The sequence below is a fragment of the Diadema setosum genome, chromosome 2 (assembly GCF_964275005.1).
Source record: "Diadema setosum chromosome 2, eeDiaSeto1, whole genome shotgun sequence".
Classification (NCBI taxonomy): domain Eukaryota; kingdom Metazoa; phylum Echinodermata; class Echinoidea; order Diadematoida; family Diadematidae; genus Diadema; species Diadema setosum.
In genome coordinates, this window is record NC_092686.1 from 48,936,213 (window position 1) to 48,959,110 (window position 22,898).

The window sequence follows — 22,898 nt, forward strand, 5'->3', positions numbered from 1 at the left end:
CTCTAGTAGTCTCCTCATCCAGCGGTTCCAACACCAAAACTTTAAAAATTCATAACTTTTGCATCGATTGTCCGATTTTCTTCAAACTTTCACTGATGTGCTCTACTAATGTTGCTGCTTTCACTCAATCCACATTGTTCTTGGGGTTTATCTTCCCTTTAAAGCAGTAAGGTACAGAATGTCATCAAAGACCTTCACAAGGACTTTATATGCATGTTTGTGTTTACCACTTTAAACAAAGTTCACACGCATTTAACAAAGGCATAAATTAGTTCAATACTGTTTACAAACAAACCCAACTAAAATCTTTCTCATATTGGTTAAATGGTTTGCTAAATACCATGACAGCAACACCATGGCAAGTGCCAAAAAGCTCATTCAGAGTAATGGTTACAGCACAAATTTACATTTTGCAAACCTTGGCCGAATTGTTCTCTACGATTATTGGTTATCAGTGGAAAAAAACAGATCTCGGCCGTCGACCGCACGATCGAGACAAAAATTGGCACACACAATGCGTATGATGTAATCTAAAGTACCACGAGGTAAAATTAAAAAAATATATCATTTATGCTAAATTATGTTAATTTTTGCATACAGAGCTACCAAGTATCACGCATTCTGAGTGAGACTCAAGCATTTAGGGGTCGTCCCACGATCTCATGCATGGCACCCATTTTTCTCATGCATCAGGCAAAGTCTGCAATTTGGGCCACTAATAATGAGCACAGCTTAAATTGAAGGTATATTTTCCTTTTGTCTTTCAAAATAAGTAAAAAAGAGTCACTTAAGTATGCACGTGATCGCACCATTAAGAGCTAAACATTGAAAAAGCTCCCTACCGTGGGAGGCCACGGGGAGGGGACCCCTCCCACACCCTCGCTTGGGTGCACATTCGCTCGTTGAGATGCCGAGTCATGAAAATCTCACTCATAATTTTTTTTTGAACTTGGCATTTTTCTCAAGTTATCGCGTAAACGAATGCGGACGGACAATCTGAAAAAAATAACGCCTCCGGCACCACTTTGTGGCGGAGGCATAAAAACAGAATTCTTTCTCAAAGCATGACTACCTTCATGTCTCAGAATAACGTGGCACACAGGGGGCTTCCACCACGGCAAATAAAGAGTTAATAGCAAATAATGGGTTAAGTGATGTCCTGTCCAAATTCCCAACTGTCTTACTCAAAAAATGAAGCCACCACAGCATGCCAAAGGAAAGGCTATCCCATTCGCTATAGTGCTTTGGCCACCATGTTTTTTGGCTCTCCTGAACATTTGACATTTTGTAGATACGAGGTCTTGTTGCCCCAGCGATGATATGCAACAAACAAATAAACATGCACCTGTATTCTCTACTCCTGTGAAACACCATTATCTGAAATTATTGCCATTTTACATTTCAACCAAGTCTCTGCAAAACACTATTGTACTTCTTAATCAAAGTGAGGGAAAATCTCACTTTGAAATACTGTATACGCTATAATTTTTGCATACATAAATTTTCGCGAATTGCCACTGTCACACATTTTTGCGAGTGGTTAAATTCGCGATTGGGGGACCAGAGAAAATATGAAGTGGCAAAGAAAGTGTGAATTTTCAACTTACTAGCAAATAAGAATGAAACTAGTTATACACTGCATGAAAAAAAACTTACCAAACTCTGCGAACTAGTAAGTTAGAATTCAACATTTTTGAAGTGGTTAAGTCCATCGCGCTAGATTTCTGACGAGTGGTCCACTTGCGATAATAGATTGGCTCTCTAAAGTTACAGTATTCGTAAGTAGACGTGGACGTGCGTAAACAAGCTAAGCCAGTATGGTCTGTTCGGTAAGCCGTGACATGGTATACTAGTACTGAAATGTTCGTATCATATAAGGCAAGGGATTCATTTTGGAAGGTAATATTTTCGCGTGTTGTTAATTTCGCGAATAGCTCCCGACTCGATAAATTCGCGAAAATAAAACCCCCGCGAAATATATAGCGTATACAGTACCATTCAAACTATTTACAGCAAATATACTTTGTAATACGCATTTTCACATCAGCCCGATAAAAATCCAAAATCAAAGCTCAAGACACTTTTCGCGATCGCAAATTAGCGCTTATTTCATTTCCTATTCACATCAGCCCGAACATTATCAAGAAGTGCGCTAGTTCACATTAATTGTCCTGCTATTTCGGAAATTTCCCGAGTTTGACTCGAGAAATTTTCTCGATCAGTTAGCACACTAATTTGTATTCACATCATCAAGTAACGTGCTATTTCGTGATCGGGTTAATTTCCCAAGTCAGAAAATAGCACGCTATTTTGAAACATAGGGCTGATGTGAAAACGCCTATTGATGATAGAAGTTATGTGATACCATGTGGACTACTGACTAAATGGTCATGGTATGCTATTCATTTACTCCTCTGCAAGCCACATTTACTTCCTGCTCATAGGAATGTGAAATTTTTGCACATTTGACTCATTGGCATAAAAAGGGTAAACAGGAACAGTCAATTGGAGGCATTAGCATGATTCAAATATGCATACATTACAAATCAAATGCACAAACTGGGCACAAGTAAAAGTAGACATGGGCATACAGACTCAAAGTGGTAGTTGTACAGAATTGCACAGAAAGTCTCACCTTTCAACAAGTCCCAATAGAGCATCTTTAGAGGCTTCCTGTATGTTGCATACAAAAGATAACATTGTTATGACTAATCAATTCTTTATGATTATTTATTAAGTATGGAAACCTTCCATTATGAACCCTTCACTACTGCACCTCTAATATGGGTAAATTATTGAAGAGATCCATGACACATTTTAAAAAGAAAAGATAAGAAAAAGCTCCCATAAAGGGCACACATGTAGTGTAAATTGGCAATAAATGTATGCACTGGCGGTAAGGGCTTGCTCTACTTCACTAAAGTATTAAAAATATGTAAAGTTACATACAGACAAAAGAAGATGTTATTTTTGGCATACTACGCAGTGCTGGTTGAAATCCTGACAGCCCAAATCAATATCTTTCTTGCATAATGCTCTGGTACCACATGTGACCTTTTGTCACAAAATGCTCAAAGAGAAGCCACACACATATTCTTAGCTAAGGGCAGATTATTCTGAAAAAGCAAGCTCAAAGCTTTAAAATGACACAAAACTCGATACAAATGAACTTTCCTAACATATCTGAATAATGGAAAGAAAGTAGACTCTCTGGAAAGGTGTTCACTGAGAAATTAAGCTTTGAAGTTTGCTTCATCTCACCCAGTAGTACTGTATACAACAATGAATGGGACAAGGAACAGGACACTGACATCCATGGCAATTACTACGAAGCTTATCAAATTAAGTCAAAATTTTGCACATTTTAATATATCGGTGTATTCTATGCATGCCTAATACCAACTTTCAAAGAAATACCGACATCCTTTCTAAAGTGAATAGAGTTGAAGTTGAATGGTGTGTAAAGGGGAATGAAAAGGAAATTTGCCTAATAAATTGCACAGACAGAAAAAAAGTGTTCAAGAAAAACTGAAAAAAAGAAAATTCCCCATTCCTTTTATGACTCCAAACTCTTCGATCATATAAAAATTGCTCTTTCACAAAACACACACACAATAATAAAAATTGACTAGGCTGACCCAATGTCACCTATTTTGGGTATTTACCTAAAATTGCATGGAGAATTCTGTTGTTTAAGTGATGCATGGCCACATACTGTATGCTGCTTTCTTATGATCACTGTAGAAAGTTCCATGCATAGTAGTCTGACTACCAGTATACAAATATTGACTGCTCATGAGGATGATGGTGGAAATTATCATTCCCAAGGTGCTTTTCATACCGACCCTTCTATCACCCCGAGGCGTTAGCCTCGGGGTGATAGAAGGGTCGGTATGAAAAGCACCTTGGGAATGATAATTTCCACCACCATCCGAATAAAGAGCAGTTAATATTTGTTTTATATACCTACTCGTTTAAGACTAGGTCTAACTAGTAACTAGCAATGTCAAGATCTAGGGCTAGACCTAGTGAAAAGTAGATTCTAACGTTAGGCACAACGCTCGCTTGCATGTTTTGTAGACTATCCAGTACTCACACGGCCTGCTATTCTGCGAGCTCCTGCATACAATCTTGGCAGAAGATTACAGTATGTTATTATCCACATTCCCGTCGCTCGTGTTTTAACATGTTTTCCAACTTGTTGAAATTTGTCTCTGCTTCGGGATCCTAAGAAATCCTAAACACAAAGTGTACGATTTTTGATTCAGCTCACTTCAAATCACGGAGGAGCACTCGGCGGATCGCTATGCCGTGTTGAAACATGCCTGCTGCGCTGTGCGCTAAACTAGCTGGTTGTGCATGTGTTACGATGCGCGTATAGCAGTGAACGCAACGTCTTTGGAGTGGTAGGTTTGCGGACACCACGCGCGAAGTCTACGTGTACTTGTTATGTGTGCGAAAGTCGCGGAGGGTTTACGAATTCTATCACGAGGGTTTTGACTTACTATCACGAGGGTTTTGCCTTTCTATCACGAGGGTTTTGCCTTTCTATCATTTACCTGAAAACCCTAAGGCAAGATAGACGGGACTACACCTTTTCACGTGATATACTTTTGACCAATCAGTGATAAGAATCTCACTTAAGAGGTATATAATAAGTACTAATACCAATCATCTCCTGGATAGAATTCATGCAAAGCCAAGAAATGCCAGGGTAGAATCTAACAGTTTATCTATCATTTCTTTTCTCAGCCTAACAAATTGAAATGAGTAACAAAGTGAGAATAATCTGTATACAAAATGCACATACTGCAATCCGTGCATAACTTACCCTACTGGGTATGTGTAAAGCCTCTGGAACACAGAATGTAGTGTCAAGATATACACTCTTTACATCCTTGACTCTGAAAACAAGAAGATGATGACACAGATGGAATTAATATATTTTCACACAAGGAATCATTACAAGTTAGGTCCTACCCATCAAACATGGGAAAACACAGTCTTTTTTTCACAAGCAAGTATGTACAAACATGCTTACGTGTAGATCTGGTAACTACAGCTGTCCATGTAAATCATTTTTTAAGCACCTTTATCGATTTAAAAAATCTCTCGTATAATATATTTAGTAAATACCATAGAGTATACATGTACATGCATTAAATCTCCCTCTTTCCTTGGGCTCAATTGGTAATATTGACATCCTTGGCATGAGCCAAAGTGTGCTACAAGGGTATTTTACAGGCACACTTCAAAAAGTGAGACTGCAGAAAGGGTTTTGTTGCTCATTGTGCAATTCCTTATAAACTTTCCACAGACTGTGCTCCTTCTGGTGATATTCATTTGATATCACAAAATAGCTTTGAGTTGACCTTAACTGTGCTAAACAGACCAGAATTTTTTGGCTACGCTAAATTTCCTTTTATTTGAATCATTACAAGAAACTGGTTAGAGATTATTCTCATAACACAGACTCACCTGGATCCAGAGTGCAGGGGTTCAAGTCTCGCTACCTCTCCCTTGGCGAGTCTGAAGTCACCTGTGTACAATACACTGCCCTGTTCTCCTTCAAATAGAAACCTCCAAGAGTGACAAAAATATGAGGGGGAGAGAGAAGTACATGTAGAGGGATGAAAATCAGTATGGATAGATACGTATTGTATAGATAGTTAGATAGGTAGATAGATACACATAAACATATTAGCAGGCTGAGCCATTCATTTTAAACCCATTAAGAATGGACTGATATTGCAACAACATGCATTTCCCATATACACTGTCCGAGTATACTGGGGACTCATCTTCAACTGGTTAATGTAATGTAAGGTCATGCCAATACAGTGGGGATGCTGTCATCAGATTTTTGTATTACCTTTAATGAGACAAAATTATCTGTCATGCTATAAAAAGAACTAAAGAAATTATGAAAATAGAACTATAAGAAATGTCGCTATGGCAACTGGTATGCCTCTGCCATTATGCATGATTCTTCTTATACTAGGTCTACAGCACACGTAGACAATTTTGTGTGATTACACTTTCTCAAAAATGGCAAAATATTAAAATGACAGGTTTGTCACAAATTTGTTGAATGCTCACCTTCCTTAACCTACAATGTAGGTTCAATTGGATGAACATGCCAAGTTCCATACAATGTAAGGATACCTCAAAAGGTTTTTTAGTAAATGCTGTCCACAAATTTCATTACATAAGGACAGATGGACAGACAGACAACTCGAAAACATAATGCCTCCTGCACCACTTTGTGGTGGAGGCATAAAAATAAATGAACTTATCTTGCAGTCTAACACTCAAGCATTTATCATCTTACAACGTGCCATACATGTATATGGGCTTACCTTAATGTAATAAACATTTTTTATTCATTCAAAATCAATTCATAAATTAAATACAGAAGTCTATCATGATCTGGACACAAATTTTACAATGAAATGATCAGACCCTGCAAGTATAGTAAATCTAAGTAAAGAGCAAGAACAACAGATGCGTTTTGGGATTAAATTCAGGATAAGGGTAAACCTACACTGCCCTACTTTGGCAAAAGGAAGCAAGAGACATCGAGTTCAAATGCTACAAATGAAGAAAATATGTTTTGGGGTACCTAGGCCCTTCAACATGAAAATTTGTGAAGAGAAATAATGTTGGTATTTGTGCAAGTCATATGGTGATGCATCTATGACAATTCGAAGAATTTTGATATTCTCATAGAAACTCATTAATGTAACTTGCTTCCTTTTGCCAAAGTATTTTAGATTTATAGCAAACATGAAAAATCTGGCACAAGGAAGCAAGTGACAATCATATCATGAGATGTTACTTGCTTCTTCTTGCCAAAGTACATATTATAGTTTTGTAGCAAACATAAAAAATTGACAAAAAGGAAGCAAGTGACAATCCTATCATCTAAGGATGTTACTTGCTTCCTTTTGCAGAAGTATTTTAGATTGTGTGCAAATAAAAATAATTTGGCAAAAGGGAGCAAGTGACAATCATATTATATGAGGTTGTAACTTGCTTCCTTTTGCCACTCAAATATCTCAGAAATGGACCAAAATTGTAACTTTTGGACTTTTCACTTAAAGAGAGCATGCCTCAAATATGCCAAATCAAAAAAAGTAAATATCCATAAAAATGTCACTTGCTTCCTTTTGCCAAAGTAGGGCAGTACAGTGTACACAAGCATGAATACTACAGTTTGTAAGCATTAATTCTTGAAAAAAAAATATATATATATATTTTTCAGCAACTTACATTACTGACCCAGGACAGTGTCCAGCAGGCAGGAGAGTGACTACCAGTTTTTCTTCCTGTTTGAATTAATGTTTAAATACTAAAACTAATTAATGTAAAATATTACATCACAGTTGGCTTTCAGGGAAATTTGTTAATACATCTCCTTGGATCACAAACATCCACTGCTTGGTTATAATTATTTGTTTACTATCTATGTAGAATTTTCACTTTGAGCTGACTTGGAATTGGGCACATCATCATTCACTATATTGTTTTGAATGTCATTCCATGACACAACAAATCATGAATTCTAGCATTTCTGATTCTTGAATGTCATTCCACAACACAACAAATTGTGAATTCTAGCATTTCTGATTTTTTCGATAGTTTCTATTCAGCATAAGCTTTAATCAACCATCTAGTGCTCTTCTTTTCAAATGAAAGCCCCACACACATAGGTTGAATTGACTCTTGTCAGGGTCACAAAAGAGTGTGTTGACTGATTATGTAACTCACGCTGGTTTCTAAAAATGCATAAAGAACTTTAAATAGATATCAAGATGATGGTTAAACAGCTTTGACTTGAATACAACTTTGCTCATGCTGGTGAAACCAAAACAATGCAATAAGAAAATCCTTGAATTATCAAGGTACAAAAACCAAACCAACATTTGACCTTCTCCCAGAAGACTTTGAAGAGATGGGATTGTCATGTTAACATCAATGTAGACTGAGAAGTCAAATGAAAGTATCTAGGCGAAATAATTTGACTGTATTCAAAAGGCAGTACTCACTGGTACATAACACAAATCCTGTCTATACTGATCTGTACACAAATCACAACATCCCCATTATGTCAATCAAATAGTGATATCCTTTGTGATTTTTTTCAAAATGTAGTCTCCAGCTTTCCAATGATAAACTAATTTAATCATTGTACATGTACAAACAGTGTACTTATCTAACATTTATGTCAGACATACAACTGTAGCACATTTTGTCGCAAATCCCAACAACCACATAAAAATATTTTGAGATATCTAATTTTGCAGAGGTGAGACACAACCAACCATGCTGGATACTATATGAAGACAATACAACTGTACACAATGCAGTTCAATTCAAAACACTGTCTGTAGTAGCATGCTTTATGTAAACTAAAGTTTCATATGTCAAAACAGTATTACATTTGGATATGGAAGAGGGTACAATATACAGTTTTTACACTATTTGGGGGTGTTTTTTTTTTTTTTTTTTTTGTCAATACCCGTACTGAAGATTTCTGATTTTATAGCTGAGTTTTGAGCAGAGTTTACATGGTAATTCAGTTGCGTTAGCTGTGACTTTATCATGGGTGACAAAGTCTGGAGCTTTACACCTGATCTTTATGTAAGATGATAATCTGGACCTTGTTTACACAAGGACGCTTTCTTACTGTAGTATTGACGAAGCTTTTGTAAAGGGCCTTGCCATTATCAAACAGCCTTGCCCAGTAGCATCTCTAAACTAGGATAAAGAGAGATAGTGTACATGAGCAAAAGTGTAGTAATACCAGGGAGGTGTACACTCTCACACCTCCCTGGTAATACAATGTAAAACACCTTGTTTGAGGATCTATAATCCCATTATTAGTCAAGGCGCAGGGACCCAGAAAAATGACTTCGTTCAACCCACCCCGCAGAAAAGCTTTGACTGCATAGGGTGGTCGGTTGGACTCTCTGGAACACCCCTAGGTAGTATGTGATTCGAAATTGTGGTATCAATACAATTTTACAGGCCATTTTAGTTGCGACAAGACCTTATTGTTCAAAAAAGAGTCTGCGCACGCCAAGACTACTACACACACCACTAGCACTGCTACAGGCGCCAGTGCCAGTGGTGCATGTAATAGTCTTAGCGCACGCAGACTTTTTCCTCGGCAAACAAGGGTTTTTACCAGCAAACTCACTAGCTGAGGCCAGTGTAGTTTAGTTTCTAGCCATTTTTATTTCGTGTATATTTTTTCCGAGTTGCAGCAAGCCGAGTGAGGTTGCATACCCAGTGATTGTGACCCCAAACCGTTCGGGCGTCGCAATCACTTGGTATGCACCTTCGCTCGGCTTAGCACAATAAAGTGGGCTTCTACACATGCGCAAGCTGCAACTCGGAGAGATGAAAACGAAATAAAAACGACTAGAGACTAGACTGGGGTTACGGCTGGCACTGAAAATTACAACATAATCACAGTTTTTTGCAGTTATTTCATGAATAATTCTTCAAAACACCGTAAAACCTTATATGTATATGTTGCTAGAGATGTCAGCAAAACAATGGGATACATTGTAAGTTAAAATATTGTGCATGGTTACCATGGTAACCAGATGTATACAGGTGATTGATAATCCAAAAAATGCCTCCAACTGCTGCAAACTTTGGTATTTTTTTGTTCAGTTTTTTTTTTTTTTTTGTAGATAGGTGAATTAAAAACAAACATTTCTATTGATTATTGTTCAAAAAAGTTTTTTTTCCTGTTGCCATGGCAACCAGTAATATCCAATCAGGATTCAGCTGTCAATACTTAAGAACTAATGCCCATATTTTCAAAAAGCTCAATAAGCATGTCATTCTGCATAATTGTACCATTTACCGTACTTTTAACACATATTTGACTTCAAATTACAGGCAAATGTTGTTTCCAGCAATGTATGGACACAAAATTCCCTTCAAAATCTATGTTAATACAGAGAGCAAAGCCGACGATATTCTGATATTAGCTTTTTAGAGTATATATTTACAGAGAAATGGTTATTCGAAACAACCTTGGAAAAGAGCAGAAGAAAGCAATTGATTGTTCTTGTTCTTAAAGGAAATTTATTCAAGAATGCAGATAAATTCCTTTCTAAAGAAGGAATATACACGTACACTGCATTATCCATCAATGGAATTAAAAGCGTACTTTTCGTTGGTAAGCTATATATATTTGGACAACTTGTGGTGATATTTCATAATCAAGTTTGAATTACCAATTCTTTGTTAAATATGAATTCAATTTTTCATTTCTTGTTAAGCCTGTTACTAGAGCTCACACTGTGAGGGATTGACTGTCAGTACTTCGTTATACATATATATATATATATATATATATATATATATATATATATATACATACATATATATATATACAAGTATTTTAGCTTTATTTTCAACAAGTTTATTTGTGGATCGAGGTATTTGTGAATCAGGGTATTTTAAGGACATCTCAGGGTCAGACAATTCAGACATTCAGACAACTTTCTGTCTCAAATATACCATCAGCATTTATGTTTGTACCACACCAGCGTGCGATAAAAGTGAAAAAAAAAAAATATCTCGAGTGTAAATGCTTTTTCGTGCTTTTCGTGGACTGTAAGTGCACAAAATTTGAATCATTCTGTTTGTTATAGGCTATATCTAAAGTGTAAATACATTTTTTGTGCTTTTCGTGGACTGTAAGTGCACGAAATTTGATTCATTCTGTCGATATAGGGTATCATTATTTGGACAACTTATGGTGATATTTCATAACCAAGTTCGAATCGTCAGTTCTTTGTTAGATATGAATTTCTTGTTATGCCTGTTACTAGAGCTCACAGTGTGACTGACTTTCAGTACTTTGTTATACATTACAGTACAAGTTTTGTAACGTTTTTGTTCAACAATTTTATTTGTGGATCAGGGTATTTTAAGGACATTTCGGGCTCAGATAACTTTCTATTTTCCACAGTCATTTATAAGTTTGCCACAACATAAGTAGGATAAAGTGAAAAAAAATATCTGGAATCCAGACACGTTTGTTTATTTTGCCTTACGTGCTCATGATCACCCATTGTAGGTCGGGACTTAACCCTATAAAGCCCAAGCTATTTTTACCCCTTCCAGGCCCAAGGGGGGGGGGGGGGGGGGGGGGGGGGGGCGCGGCACATTGTGCCCCCTACATAACTTCTTTATTATATGATGTATGACCGTCATATTTGGCACATGGGTAGAGCAACTCATGCTCTACATGACCCAACATTTCTCAAGGTTACCCACTGAGGGCACTATTTCCCAAAATATAAAAAATACATAGAAAATATGCTAAAATCATGTTTTTTCTTTCTATTTCTTTATCCCCAGTAAATATGTTGTTATTTTATATTAATCATTTTCATATTTACTACAAAGGAAGAGCAAGTCAACGTTCACTATTTGTTATGGTTGAAATTTCTCAAGGTCAACATGTGGGGGCGTAATTTATTACAATATAAAGAAATATATGAAACCTATTATGTATTGCTTGGAATGGGTGCATATATTTGTATCACATTTCATATTTCCAAAATACTGAAATTGTAAGTTTACAGATTGATATTATGATAAACAAATGATATTCCAGGCAAAGCTTGCGTGAAGATAACACAAAATAAAAAGGTATTCTTTGAAAAATGCTGTATTTTCGATTATTTCTATTATATCTATTGTTTGATGCCTATGTTATATAGAAAATAAAGGAAATAATAAGAAGACCATTTCAGGGTAATTCTCAACCATAATTACTTCACATTTCTTTCCTTTAGCAAACTATAGCCAAGAAAACCCCAATTTCATCCATGATTATATTGTTAACTGAAATTGAAACAGAAAATCATACAAAATCTGACTAACGTGGTTGTCAGTTTACGGTTGCCATAGCAAACAGGAATATCGGACATACCTAAATTATATATCAAAATGTTTGTAATAAGATTTTAGGAAAAGCCACCAAATTTGGTTGAAATCGGGTAAAGGGTTTAGGAGCGGCAAATGAAGATATGGTAGGGGGCACAATGTGCCCCCCCCCCCCCCCCCTTGGGCTTTATAGGGTTAAACTACCCACCTCAACACTACAAAGTTAACCTGGAGAAAACGGATAGGACCCCTAAGATTTTCCCTCATTCTCTCCTTAATAGCATTAATTCATTACTGCACATTTTAATACAAATTTACATGTCATGACTTTTCATTTTATTTTCTATTTTTAACCCTAGCTTACCAATGAAAAAGTACGCTTTTAATTCCATTGATGGATAATGCAGTGTACGTGCATATTCCTTCTTTAGAAAGGAATTTATCTGCATTCTTGAATGAATTTCCTTTAAGAACAAGAACAATCAATTGCTTTCTTCTGCTCTTTTCCAAGGTTGTTTCGAATAACCATTTCTCTGTAAATATATACTCTAAAAAGCTAATATCAGAATATCGTCGGCTTTGCTCTCTGTATTAACATAGATTTTGAAGGGAATTTTGTGACTATACATTGCTGGAAACAACATTTGCCTGTAATTTGAAGTCAAATATGTGTTAAAAGTACGGTAAATGGTACAATTATGCAGAATGACATGCTTATTGAGCTTTTTGAAAATATGGGCATTAGTTCTTAAGTATTGACAGCTGAATCCTGATTGGATATTACTGGTTGCCATGGCAACAGGAAAAAAACTTTTTTGAACAATAATCAATAGAAATGTTTGTTTTTAATTCACCTATCTACAAAAAAAAAAAAAAACTGAACAAAAATACCAAAGTTTGCAGCAGTTGGAGGCATTTTTTTGATTATCAATCACCTGTATACATCTGGTTACCATGGTAACCATGCACAATATTTTAACTTACAATGTATCCCATTGTTTTGCTGACATCTCTAGCAACATATATATATATATATGGTTTTACGGTGTTTTGAGGAATTATTCATGAAATAACTGCAAAAAACTGTGATTATGTTGTAATTTTCAGTGCCAGCCGTAACCGACTCCAGTCTAGTTTCTAGTCGATTTTATTTCGTTTTCATCTCTCCGAGTTGCAGCTTGCGCATGTGTAGAAGCCCACTTTATTGTGCTAAGCCGAGCGAAGGTGCATACCAAGTGATTGCGACGCCCGAACGGTTTGGGGTCACAATCACTGGGTATGCAACCTCACTCGGCTTGCTGCAACTCGGAAAAAAATATACACGAAATAAAAACGACTAGAAACTAAACTACACTGACCTCAGCTAGTGAGTTTGCTGGCAAAAACCCTTGTTTGCCGAGGAAAAAGTCTGCGTGCGCTAAGACTACTACACGCACCACTAGCACTGGCGCCTGTAGCAGTGCTAGTGGTGCGTGTAGTAGTCTTGGCGTGCGCAGACACTTTTTCGAACAATAAGGTCTTGTCGCAACTAAAATGGCCTGTAAAATTTTTATTGATACCACAATTTCGACTCACATACTACCTGGGGGTGTTCCTGGAGGTCCCATCTACCACTCTCTGTGGTCAAACCTTTGCTGCGGGGTGGGTTGAACGAACTCTTTAATTAAGGCCCATACAGGAATTAGCGCCTTGACTACATATCCCACATTATTCTGAGACTGCAACAATGTACAATGTAGGCATGCTTTGGGGAAATATTCTCTCTTTTTTCAGATCCATGTAACTTTTTAAAGATTTTTGTTATGCTGAACATGCAATGAACAAAGTTGTAGAGGAAATGCAAAGCTTTGCTATGATGTAAATTTAATGACAAATCTATGACCATTTTTCTTTCAAATGACCAGTGCAATAAATACTGTACACTATTATCCTGGAATGACTTTTGTATGCAAAACAGTGGCAGAAACTGAGAATTTACTTGCAAAACCAAGATGAAACATCGCTTGATTTCAGATCACCACATAATGCAAACGACATGTGACAGGAATGGAATCGCTAGTGAAGCTTTCATTGTAGTGCGGAATTTGGCAATTTATTGATCTGTTTGGGTGGGTTTATGCACTTAAAGGTCCTGTTTACCTTTGGGAGCAGTGATTTAAAAAAAAAATCAAGATATCACATTTGATGCATGTGTGTAGGTCTGTTGTATCACAAAACATCCTACCATATAAAATTTTTGCAATAAAGCCTGAAATGAAAGGAGATATTCGTATTTTTCTCAATAAACCATAACTGTAGACGGTTTAGTCTGGAAACATTTTTATTATAACTATTGTTGACATTTTGTGTATCTAACAATATTTAACAGCGATTATACGGAGCCAAATTTTTATAGTGGTTGTTTCTATGATCCCTAACTCACATCTTAGAACTATTTTAAAGCACTAATGCTGGCTTTTTATTTCATCTGCAAATAGTAAATTATGCCTATAAGCAAAATATGTGCACCTGGCATGGCGTTGTCCGAGCATGGTGTATGTGCGAATGTGGAACATAAAGAGTTAAAGGGAATGCAAACCCAAAGAGCAATGTGGATTGACTAAATACATTAGTAGAACACATCGGTGAAAGTTTGAGCAAAATTGGACAATCGATACAAAAGTTACGATTTTTTAAAGTTTTGGTGTTGGACCGCTGCATGAGGAGACTACTAGAGGTTATGACGTATGAGTGGACAACACTATAAAGAAAATATAAAAGGAATTCCACAAAATTTACTTTTCTAGCAAAATGAAAGAGTACTTGACTAAACGCTTTCAGAAAGCAGGGGGAATAATTGCTACCCCTAACATATGTCAGTATCAAGTTCATGGAATGTGTAATTTTCACGAAAAATGAATTTTTATTGACTTCCCTTTATATTTTCTTTATATTGTAGTCCACTGATACGTCATAACCTCTAGTAGTCTCCTCGTTCAGCAGTTCAAACACCAAAATTGTAAAAATTCATAACTTTTGCATCAATTGTCCGATTTTGCTCAAACGTTCACTGATGTGTTCTACTAATGTTACTGCGTTCACTCAATCCACATTGCTCTTTGGGTTTGCGTTCCCTTTAACAGGTATTAGCAATTACAGCTGTATGCATGTCAGTCAAATGTCAAAATACTTTTGTGCACTGCATCCATTCAATCTTGCCTTCACAATGATAAACAGAAAGCCACAGATATATTTCATGAAAAATAACAATCATATTTAATACTTTAAGATCAAGAGGGGCATAATACTCCAAATTGGAATACAAGAAAATGAGGCCTTTGAAAAATTGATGCATGCAAATACATGATGGGGGATAGATTATTTTTCAAGCAGCAATTTGTTTAATTAAAGCTTTTAAGACTTATATCCATCTACATATACATATTGTACACATCTACAAATGCAAAAAAGTCTTACATTTCCATTGAATTCATCAGCTAGCATGACTGTAGTAGACTGTTCAATGGGCAGGGAATGGACACTCAGTCCCAGGTGAGAGTACTTAGGGTCTGACAAGAGGAACTCTTGAGTGACCTCTGAGCAGTACAGCTTGATCTTGGGACTGATGAACAGGAAAACAAGAATGTCTGTGTTAAAATTCAAATAATGCAGGAGTTATAGACAATTGTACAAATACTTTCACTTTTTGCTACTTGTCAGACATTTCTGTGTGTGGATGATTCCACAGAGCACTGCAAAGGCCTAGTTATTGTTACACTGTACTTCACCTTTCATTAATATGAATGAGTAACTAGCTATGTACAATATCAGTATTTGTGATGTCAATGTACCACTTCATACCTAATTGTGATTCAAATCTTGGTTTTTTTTTTTATGCTCTTGTTCATGAGTAAACAGGCCAACAACAAAAAATGCAATCTATATCGCACCAGTTCAAGCAAGGCCATAGTTGGACTTAACTTTGACCAAACTGTCCTGCAGTGTCCAATGTGCATCTTGCCCTAGGGATATTAAAAAAATGGTACACACCTTGCGACTGTAAAAGTGGTTTCTTTAGCGGTGGTTTTATTGTAGCGCTTTTCGCGCTTTGAGGTTGAACCGCAAATTTAACATCACGCAAAAACGTTTTGACATCGCCACTTGTTACAGTTGTACAACGCTATTGTGCACATGCACACACGCAGACACGCATTGAGTGCATTGCTGGTCAACACACACACAGCGATACCGCGCAATGTAGGTACACTACAAGCATGTTATACATGTAAAGTACTTGAGAGACAGGATTTTAGGTAAGCCTGCATTTAATTTTAATTTCTCTTTAATAAATACAATAGTTGGATTAAAGTTTGGGTTTTCATGTGCGAAATAAAACAGTTTTCGCCGACTGTGAATTCACAGATTTTGCCGTCCGCAAATTTAACACACGCGAAAAAAGTCGGCACCAATGGAAACTGCAAAAGTATCTGTATGCGAAAGAAACCACTTTTACAGTATTTGAATCTCACTTATAGCCACAATCAATATGTCTGCATTTAAGAAAAAAAAATCATGTTCGAATCCTGAAGTGAATAATAGCTCCTTTTGGTGGCTGTGTGAATGGGCCTTTGTATAACACATGCGTTTTACTACATGTACTTTCCTACTTTTCATCGTAAAATGGATTTAAAAACCAAGCTCAACTTCCATTATCAGTAACAAAGCTTTGAAAAATGTTATTTTTCTACAGAAAAACTATTCCCAACAATTCTCATTTTTCTCAAAATAACGTTCATGTGATTTTCAAATAGAAAAGACAACACTACATTTCGTATATTCTATGCACTTAGTCATGTAAACAGCAGCTACAGTACATGAAGTTCATTGTGAATTGTGTGAACACTCTGGATACACTGTACTCACTTGCATGTGTATATCAACCTTAGTGCATGAAGTTTATTGTGATAATATTTGACTACTCACTTGCATTTCAACCTTTCAGCAAATTTTGCACTACCAAGGCCAACCATGTGATCTGTAAAAGGACACACACAAACAAATAAAAACAAACAAACAAACAAACAAACAAAACACTGTGGTGATTGATGGCTGAAAGTACAGACAAAATGCTGACTTGGCTAGTGTATTCAGATACAATTTAAAACAAAACAAGTTATGAAAATTTAATTTGAAATTATTGTATAATTTATTGCCAGTGTTAAGCAATCTATTCAAATGGGGTTGAAGTTAAGATGATTTGTGCCCAAATTGCAATGTAAGAGAGGACATCGTTTATGCGTTCATTGAATGCAAACTTTAAAAAAAAAAAAATTGTATTCATAAGGAGTTTGTTACAAGATGAATACCATGCACCAGTAACAAATATCAACGTTTCACATTTGTTGAAAATAAAGTGCATGAGTTAGTATATAGTCTGTTTGTGACAATAGCATTTTGGAGGATTTATAATGTTATTTTGAAATGGAATGAAACCAGTAATGATAAAAGCACCTGTGCTTTAAAATAGATGCGTTTATGAGAAAAATTAAAATGAGAATAGAAATACAATGCTATATGAAACACCGTAGAACACAAGGGAAAAACGAACTATTACTACAAAAAAAAACTGTTGAACTTATGATGCACGATTGTGTTTGTATCACTTTCATGTGACATTGTTATGATTATAAATATAAATTTTGATTGTGTATTTTGAATGGAACCTGAATAAATCCCTAGACGAGGCAAAAGAAATATAAAATGGACAAAATGCATGAAAAAAAAAGTAAATATAGAACAACAAATATCAAATTCGTAGGGGACAACAATCGAAATTCAAGCAAATGCATTTATCAAAGAGATCTCAAAAATGATAAGAGCAAGGAATACATGTAGGTCCACAACAGCACAAAACTACATGTATCAAGAGCTTTAAGCTAAATTGTGATTGATCAATTTCAGAAACGGATGATTTCTTGGTCAGCAGTCAAATGTTTAATCTTTTATGTTAGCCCGTTGAGGACGGTTTGATTTTGCTACAACACGCATTTCCCCATAGACACCTGCCCGAGTATACTCGGGACTCGTCCTCAACGGGTTAGGGTCTATCTCATTACAAATGTACATCGGTTCAAATATGTACATCATTTTTGTGTCACATTATATCTTGTACTTTTAAACAATAATCTATTGAACAAACTTCTCTCTCAGAAGTCTTTATTTTGTATACAATGTAAACAACTTCATCAAAGATGATCAGACAAAAAATTAACACTAGAAAATATCAAATTTAGTAATCAAATCTAATTCAGTTACATTGTACTCATGGTTGCTTGCAAGGATAATTTTCTATTTCTTAAATCATGTAGCATCTAATGGTATTGCATGCGGTACTTTCCAAGCTTGCTTACATGCTGCGAACACATAGTGTTCGCAGTACTTTGTAACAATTGGAACTCTTTGCCAGACGCAGCTGTCAGAGCAACAAGTGTCAATCAATTCAAATCTATCCTTGAGAAACACTGGAACAGCCATCCCCTATTAAAGCACAGCCCATATCAGAGGGACAATGAAACCTGGAGGGGCAAATAAGCAACGGTTTACGTCTCTACATCCAAGTAAACTCCAAGTAAAGTAAGTAAGTAAACATGTTTCGTAATTTGTAAGATTTGTAAGATTTTATTCACTCTATCGACCCCCTCTCGGGGCATGAGAGTACAAACATATTTACAATATATGAATACAAAAATATATTATAAGTGATATATATGGAGATGTTATTAAATGGAATAATTGTTTAAATGTCCACCCTCCGGCACCTCCAGTCAAAACTCCAGTAGGAGTATTCAGGAGGACCTCAACCAAGTACCAAGTGCCAAGTACCAAGGAAGTGATAATGTACATGTACATGTGAAAATAAATAAATATGTTTCCAAAACAAGGTGTAAAGGACGTTTAACTACTCTACCACTACGTGTACAAACATTTACATCTACTTTTTCTACAAAACTACTGTCTTTCTTCATTGGTATTGAAGAGAAGTGAAACATAATAGTTCTCATAAATTTGGCTAGTTTTTTCAAATGGCAAGCATTAGTTGAATTGAATAATTTGGCCACATGTAATGCACTTGGTCTACTGGCCGTCAAACTACTTGGTAAATATATAATAGTCTCTCTTTGATGAAAAAGGGACAAACAAAAATGTAATGAAATTCATCCCCTATATTGTCGGATGAACATAGTACAATGCAATTCATCTGTCAGGCTTGCATCAAACCTTTCCCTTATCAAACGGGTAATCCATTATTAGATCTACATCTGAATTTACTTAAAATGTAATATAATCTTTCTTACACAAGACCTGTAAATACTTCTCTAACATCAAATTATCCTTAAACATTCTATAATTTGTACAGATTCTATTTGGGTCAATTCCATTGTGACTTATGGGACAAAGTGACAATTTTCGGCAAATTCAAACCAGTATTTTGAGAAAATAGTCGCATCAAATGTATTTTTCTCAGTTCATGGTTAGATCCATCATATCACAGTTTATGAAAACACCATACTTAGTTTGAAAAGTATCATTGCATTACGTACAGCAACGGAAAATTGCTGTCGTGACTTATGGGACATTTGAGGACCACTGTTTTTCACATGGGAAAGTACATGTAAGTTCTGAAATATTCTTACACACAGAGTCTCTGGAAAGATATTCTCTTTCCTGAATGTAGCAAAGGGTTGGTGCTTACCCAGAGCCAAGTGGTATGAATATCTACTCATTGGTACAGTAGCAGGATAGGGAAAACCAGTGTGACTGATAGGACACAAAAACGTGACTTATGGGACGCTATCAACTACCACATTTTGAGATTGAGAGAATAATATTTACTGATGCCGGAACAAGTTGTAGAACATCATAAAACCAATCTATGACCAAAAAACATTCAGAAAATAAGCCATCTGAGAATTACACAAGCTGTATTATGGTCATAATAGAGTATCAGAAATGATACATAAATGCTGCAAAAATTGGCAATTTTCATGAAAAATGAAGGTTTTTCGGACATACACACTGTAACCCCACTCCACGTTTACCGATGATCACAAATGAGGTATCAAAATATCCGTTGTGAAAGGCTGCTTTCAGTAAACAATACCACATCATTTCATTAAGCTTCATTAATCATCTATACTCAATAGTTTGATTTTCATAAAATGCAACCTTTCCGTGGAATTGACCATTGACCATGTTGCTGCTCTCCACTCTTAAACATATCAAAAAGTCTAACTTTTGAGGTGTGTGAAATCCATGGAGCACTACAAAATCCACCCCCTTGTGCAATTCCCCAGCCCTGCATGATAAAAAATATTTGTGATAAATAATAACCATTGTGATTTTGACGGGGAGTGTACAGTATGTCTCCTTGTACTTATGTAAATGCAGAAGAAATTTGAAAATTATACATGAGTGTTTGGTTTCTTTTCCCTTGACGAATCTCAAACAGAATCCAATCATTCGACATTTAATATGGTTCAAAATGACTCCACGTCCAGTTTCACCATAAACCAGACACTCAGGAGTACATTTGTTCACAAGCAAAATTTTTCTTAAGAATTTCCTATGGAAAATTTCAATTTGGTCTGTGCACTCATAACCCCAGACTTCACAACCATGATAGAGTAAAAACAGGTTAAACAAGATGATCAAATAGACGGCACTTTATATCTCATAATCATATCTCCATATCTTCATATCTCATCTTTAATATTCATAAGAGGTTTCTCATTATTTCACAAGAGTTGGAAACCTGAAGCCTCATCTCTGACACCAAACTAAACCATCCCTTTAAATTTAGGCAGTGTATACAACCACAGTACACGTGTGTGTCTTTACTAGCTTTACCATCCAGGCATAGTCATCCAGCCACACGAGCGAGTGCAAGTGTGGTTTTACTTGTAGCTATAGCCACAATCGCTGGATACAGCCGGGAACACTCGTGTGTATGTACTGTACATGTCCACACACATGGAGAAGCTTTACAGTATATTTGAAGGCTTAAAGGCATAATTTACCATTTGCAGATGAAAGCATTAGTGCTTTAAAATAGTTCTAAAATGTGAGTTAGGGATAGAAACAACCACTGTCAAAATTTGAATCCGTATAATGGATGTTAAGTGTTGTTAAATACACAAAATGTGAACAATAGTTATAATAAAAAATGTTTCCAGACTAAACCGTATACAGTTACGGTTTATTGAGAAAAATCCTGATATCTCCTTATATTTTAGGTTTTATGGCAAATATTTCATATGGTAGGATGTTTTATGATACAACAGACCTACACATATGCATTAAATGTGATATCTTGAACATTTTTGAAATCACTGCTCCCAAAGGTATACTGGACCTTTAAATTTAAGTCTCCTCCAGGCTCCACTATCCACTTCCAGCTCCAGAACTTGCAGAAGTCATTACATTGCCCGTCATTGGCAATGCAATCAATGGGCACTGCACTGCCGATGACATAACATATTATATAGCATCGAGACACAGCATACTCAAGTTAACTACTAACGTATTAACTTGGCTTTGCAGCAAGAGGTAATTGGTACCATTCTGTACGTGATGACCATGATGACCGGTATGCGTACAGTACTCAGGAGGTTCGGTTTTTAGCGTTTTCGTGACGCGAATAAGTAGTGATAGCCAATAACAAACAATACATGAGATAATACGTATGGGACTCGGGAAGTGCTATAGTACGTACGGTATCGCTTCATTCATTTACACACCGCTCACCTGCATGACAATGCGACAAAAAATACCCCTTTGCTCGAAGAACACCATCCCCTTTGAAGCGATCAATTGCAATTTGCGGATACTCTACCATAAGTCCTCCAAATGTACTCATTGTAATTCGTGTATCCAAACGTACAGGTCCTCCCAAAAGCCTCCAACTTTCGAAAGTCGCGCAAACAAGCTGTCTAGTTGCATTACTACTCCACATGTTATTGACGGGACTTGGTTTACTTCGCGACAGACAGTGCAGTACCTGAATAGAGTACGTGAAGTGAAAACCCAGTAGGGCCTACACGGTTCATTTTTTTTTCTCGTGTCTTTGGCAGAAAGAGAGAAAGAAAGAAAGAAAAACAATAAACAAAAAATAGAATAGCTTACAGTAACCTCAGCGTATTTTCATTAGTGCTCTTATTATAAGGTCTATTAATTTTTATACAACAAGTTCAAAGTTAACTGAGTTTTATATCATTTGGCCATGCTGTATTTATTTATTTATTTATTTATTTATTTATTTATTCATGTTTTCTTTAAAAGCAGGGTTGTCCCGTTCAGAGCCCCAATGGCCTGCTTTACAAGGGAGCCGTGCATCACATACAAAGGTTACAAAATCAAACACGAATTGTATTCAGCTTTGATTAGAGATTTTTGCCTTACTTGAACTATGGTGTACTAACTTGGGGTGCTACAGCAAAAATTCGTTTAGAAAAAAAAAAAAAAAAACTGCTTCTTCAAAAGAGAGCTGTTAGGATTATTTCAGCAGCAAATGCACGTGCTCATACTGATTATGCTATTTTATTGGAATGATATTTTGAAAATACAAGATATTTATTTTAATATTGTATTTGGTATCCCTCCAGTGTATCAGATCAATAATGAAAATGTGCCTTACGCAATAGCGTCCAATAATAGAGTACACAAGTATTGTACAAGACAGGCTGCCCTATATCAATCATCTCACATCAGTCAGAATCAAACTCAGAAATAATACCGTCGAATTGGCAGGCCCAAAATACTGGAACTCTTTGGAATCCTCTTTTAGACAGGCCATTAGCCTATCTGGATTTAAACGTAAGATGAAATCTTATCTTCTGGACCGGTACGATGAATCCTGATGTTATACTGTACTTCAGATGAAATAACTTGCAAAGTTATAAATACAATGTATATATATATAAACTTCGGTGCTCAGTGAGTCC

The 22,898-nt window shown here is 36.1% G+C and overlaps 1 protein-coding gene across 1 annotated transcript in view; it reads right to left on the minus strand.

Annotated features, from left to right (window-relative positions):
* LOC140246099 (protein artemis-like) overlaps positions 1-21,836 on the minus strand; it is a 65,556-nt gene extending 43,720 nt beyond the window's left edge. Inside the window, exons 1-7 of the mRNA XM_072325549.1 lie at positions 21,703-21,836; positions 16,882-16,933; positions 15,376-15,520; positions 7,273-7,328; positions 5,479-5,580; positions 4,832-4,904; positions 2,636-2,673 (exon numbers count right to left, since the gene is read on the minus strand). Of these exons, the coding sequence (XP_072181650.1) occupies positions 2,636-2,673; positions 4,832-4,904; positions 5,479-5,580; positions 7,273-7,328; positions 15,376-15,520; positions 16,882-16,933; positions 21,703-21,814 (578 nt within the window). The 5' untranslated portion in view covers positions 21,815-21,836. The remainder of the gene's footprint in view (positions 1-2,635; positions 2,674-4,831; positions 4,905-5,478; positions 5,581-7,272; positions 7,329-15,375; positions 15,521-16,881; positions 16,934-21,702) is intronic.
* Positions 21,837-22,898: the final 1,062 nt, after the last annotated feature.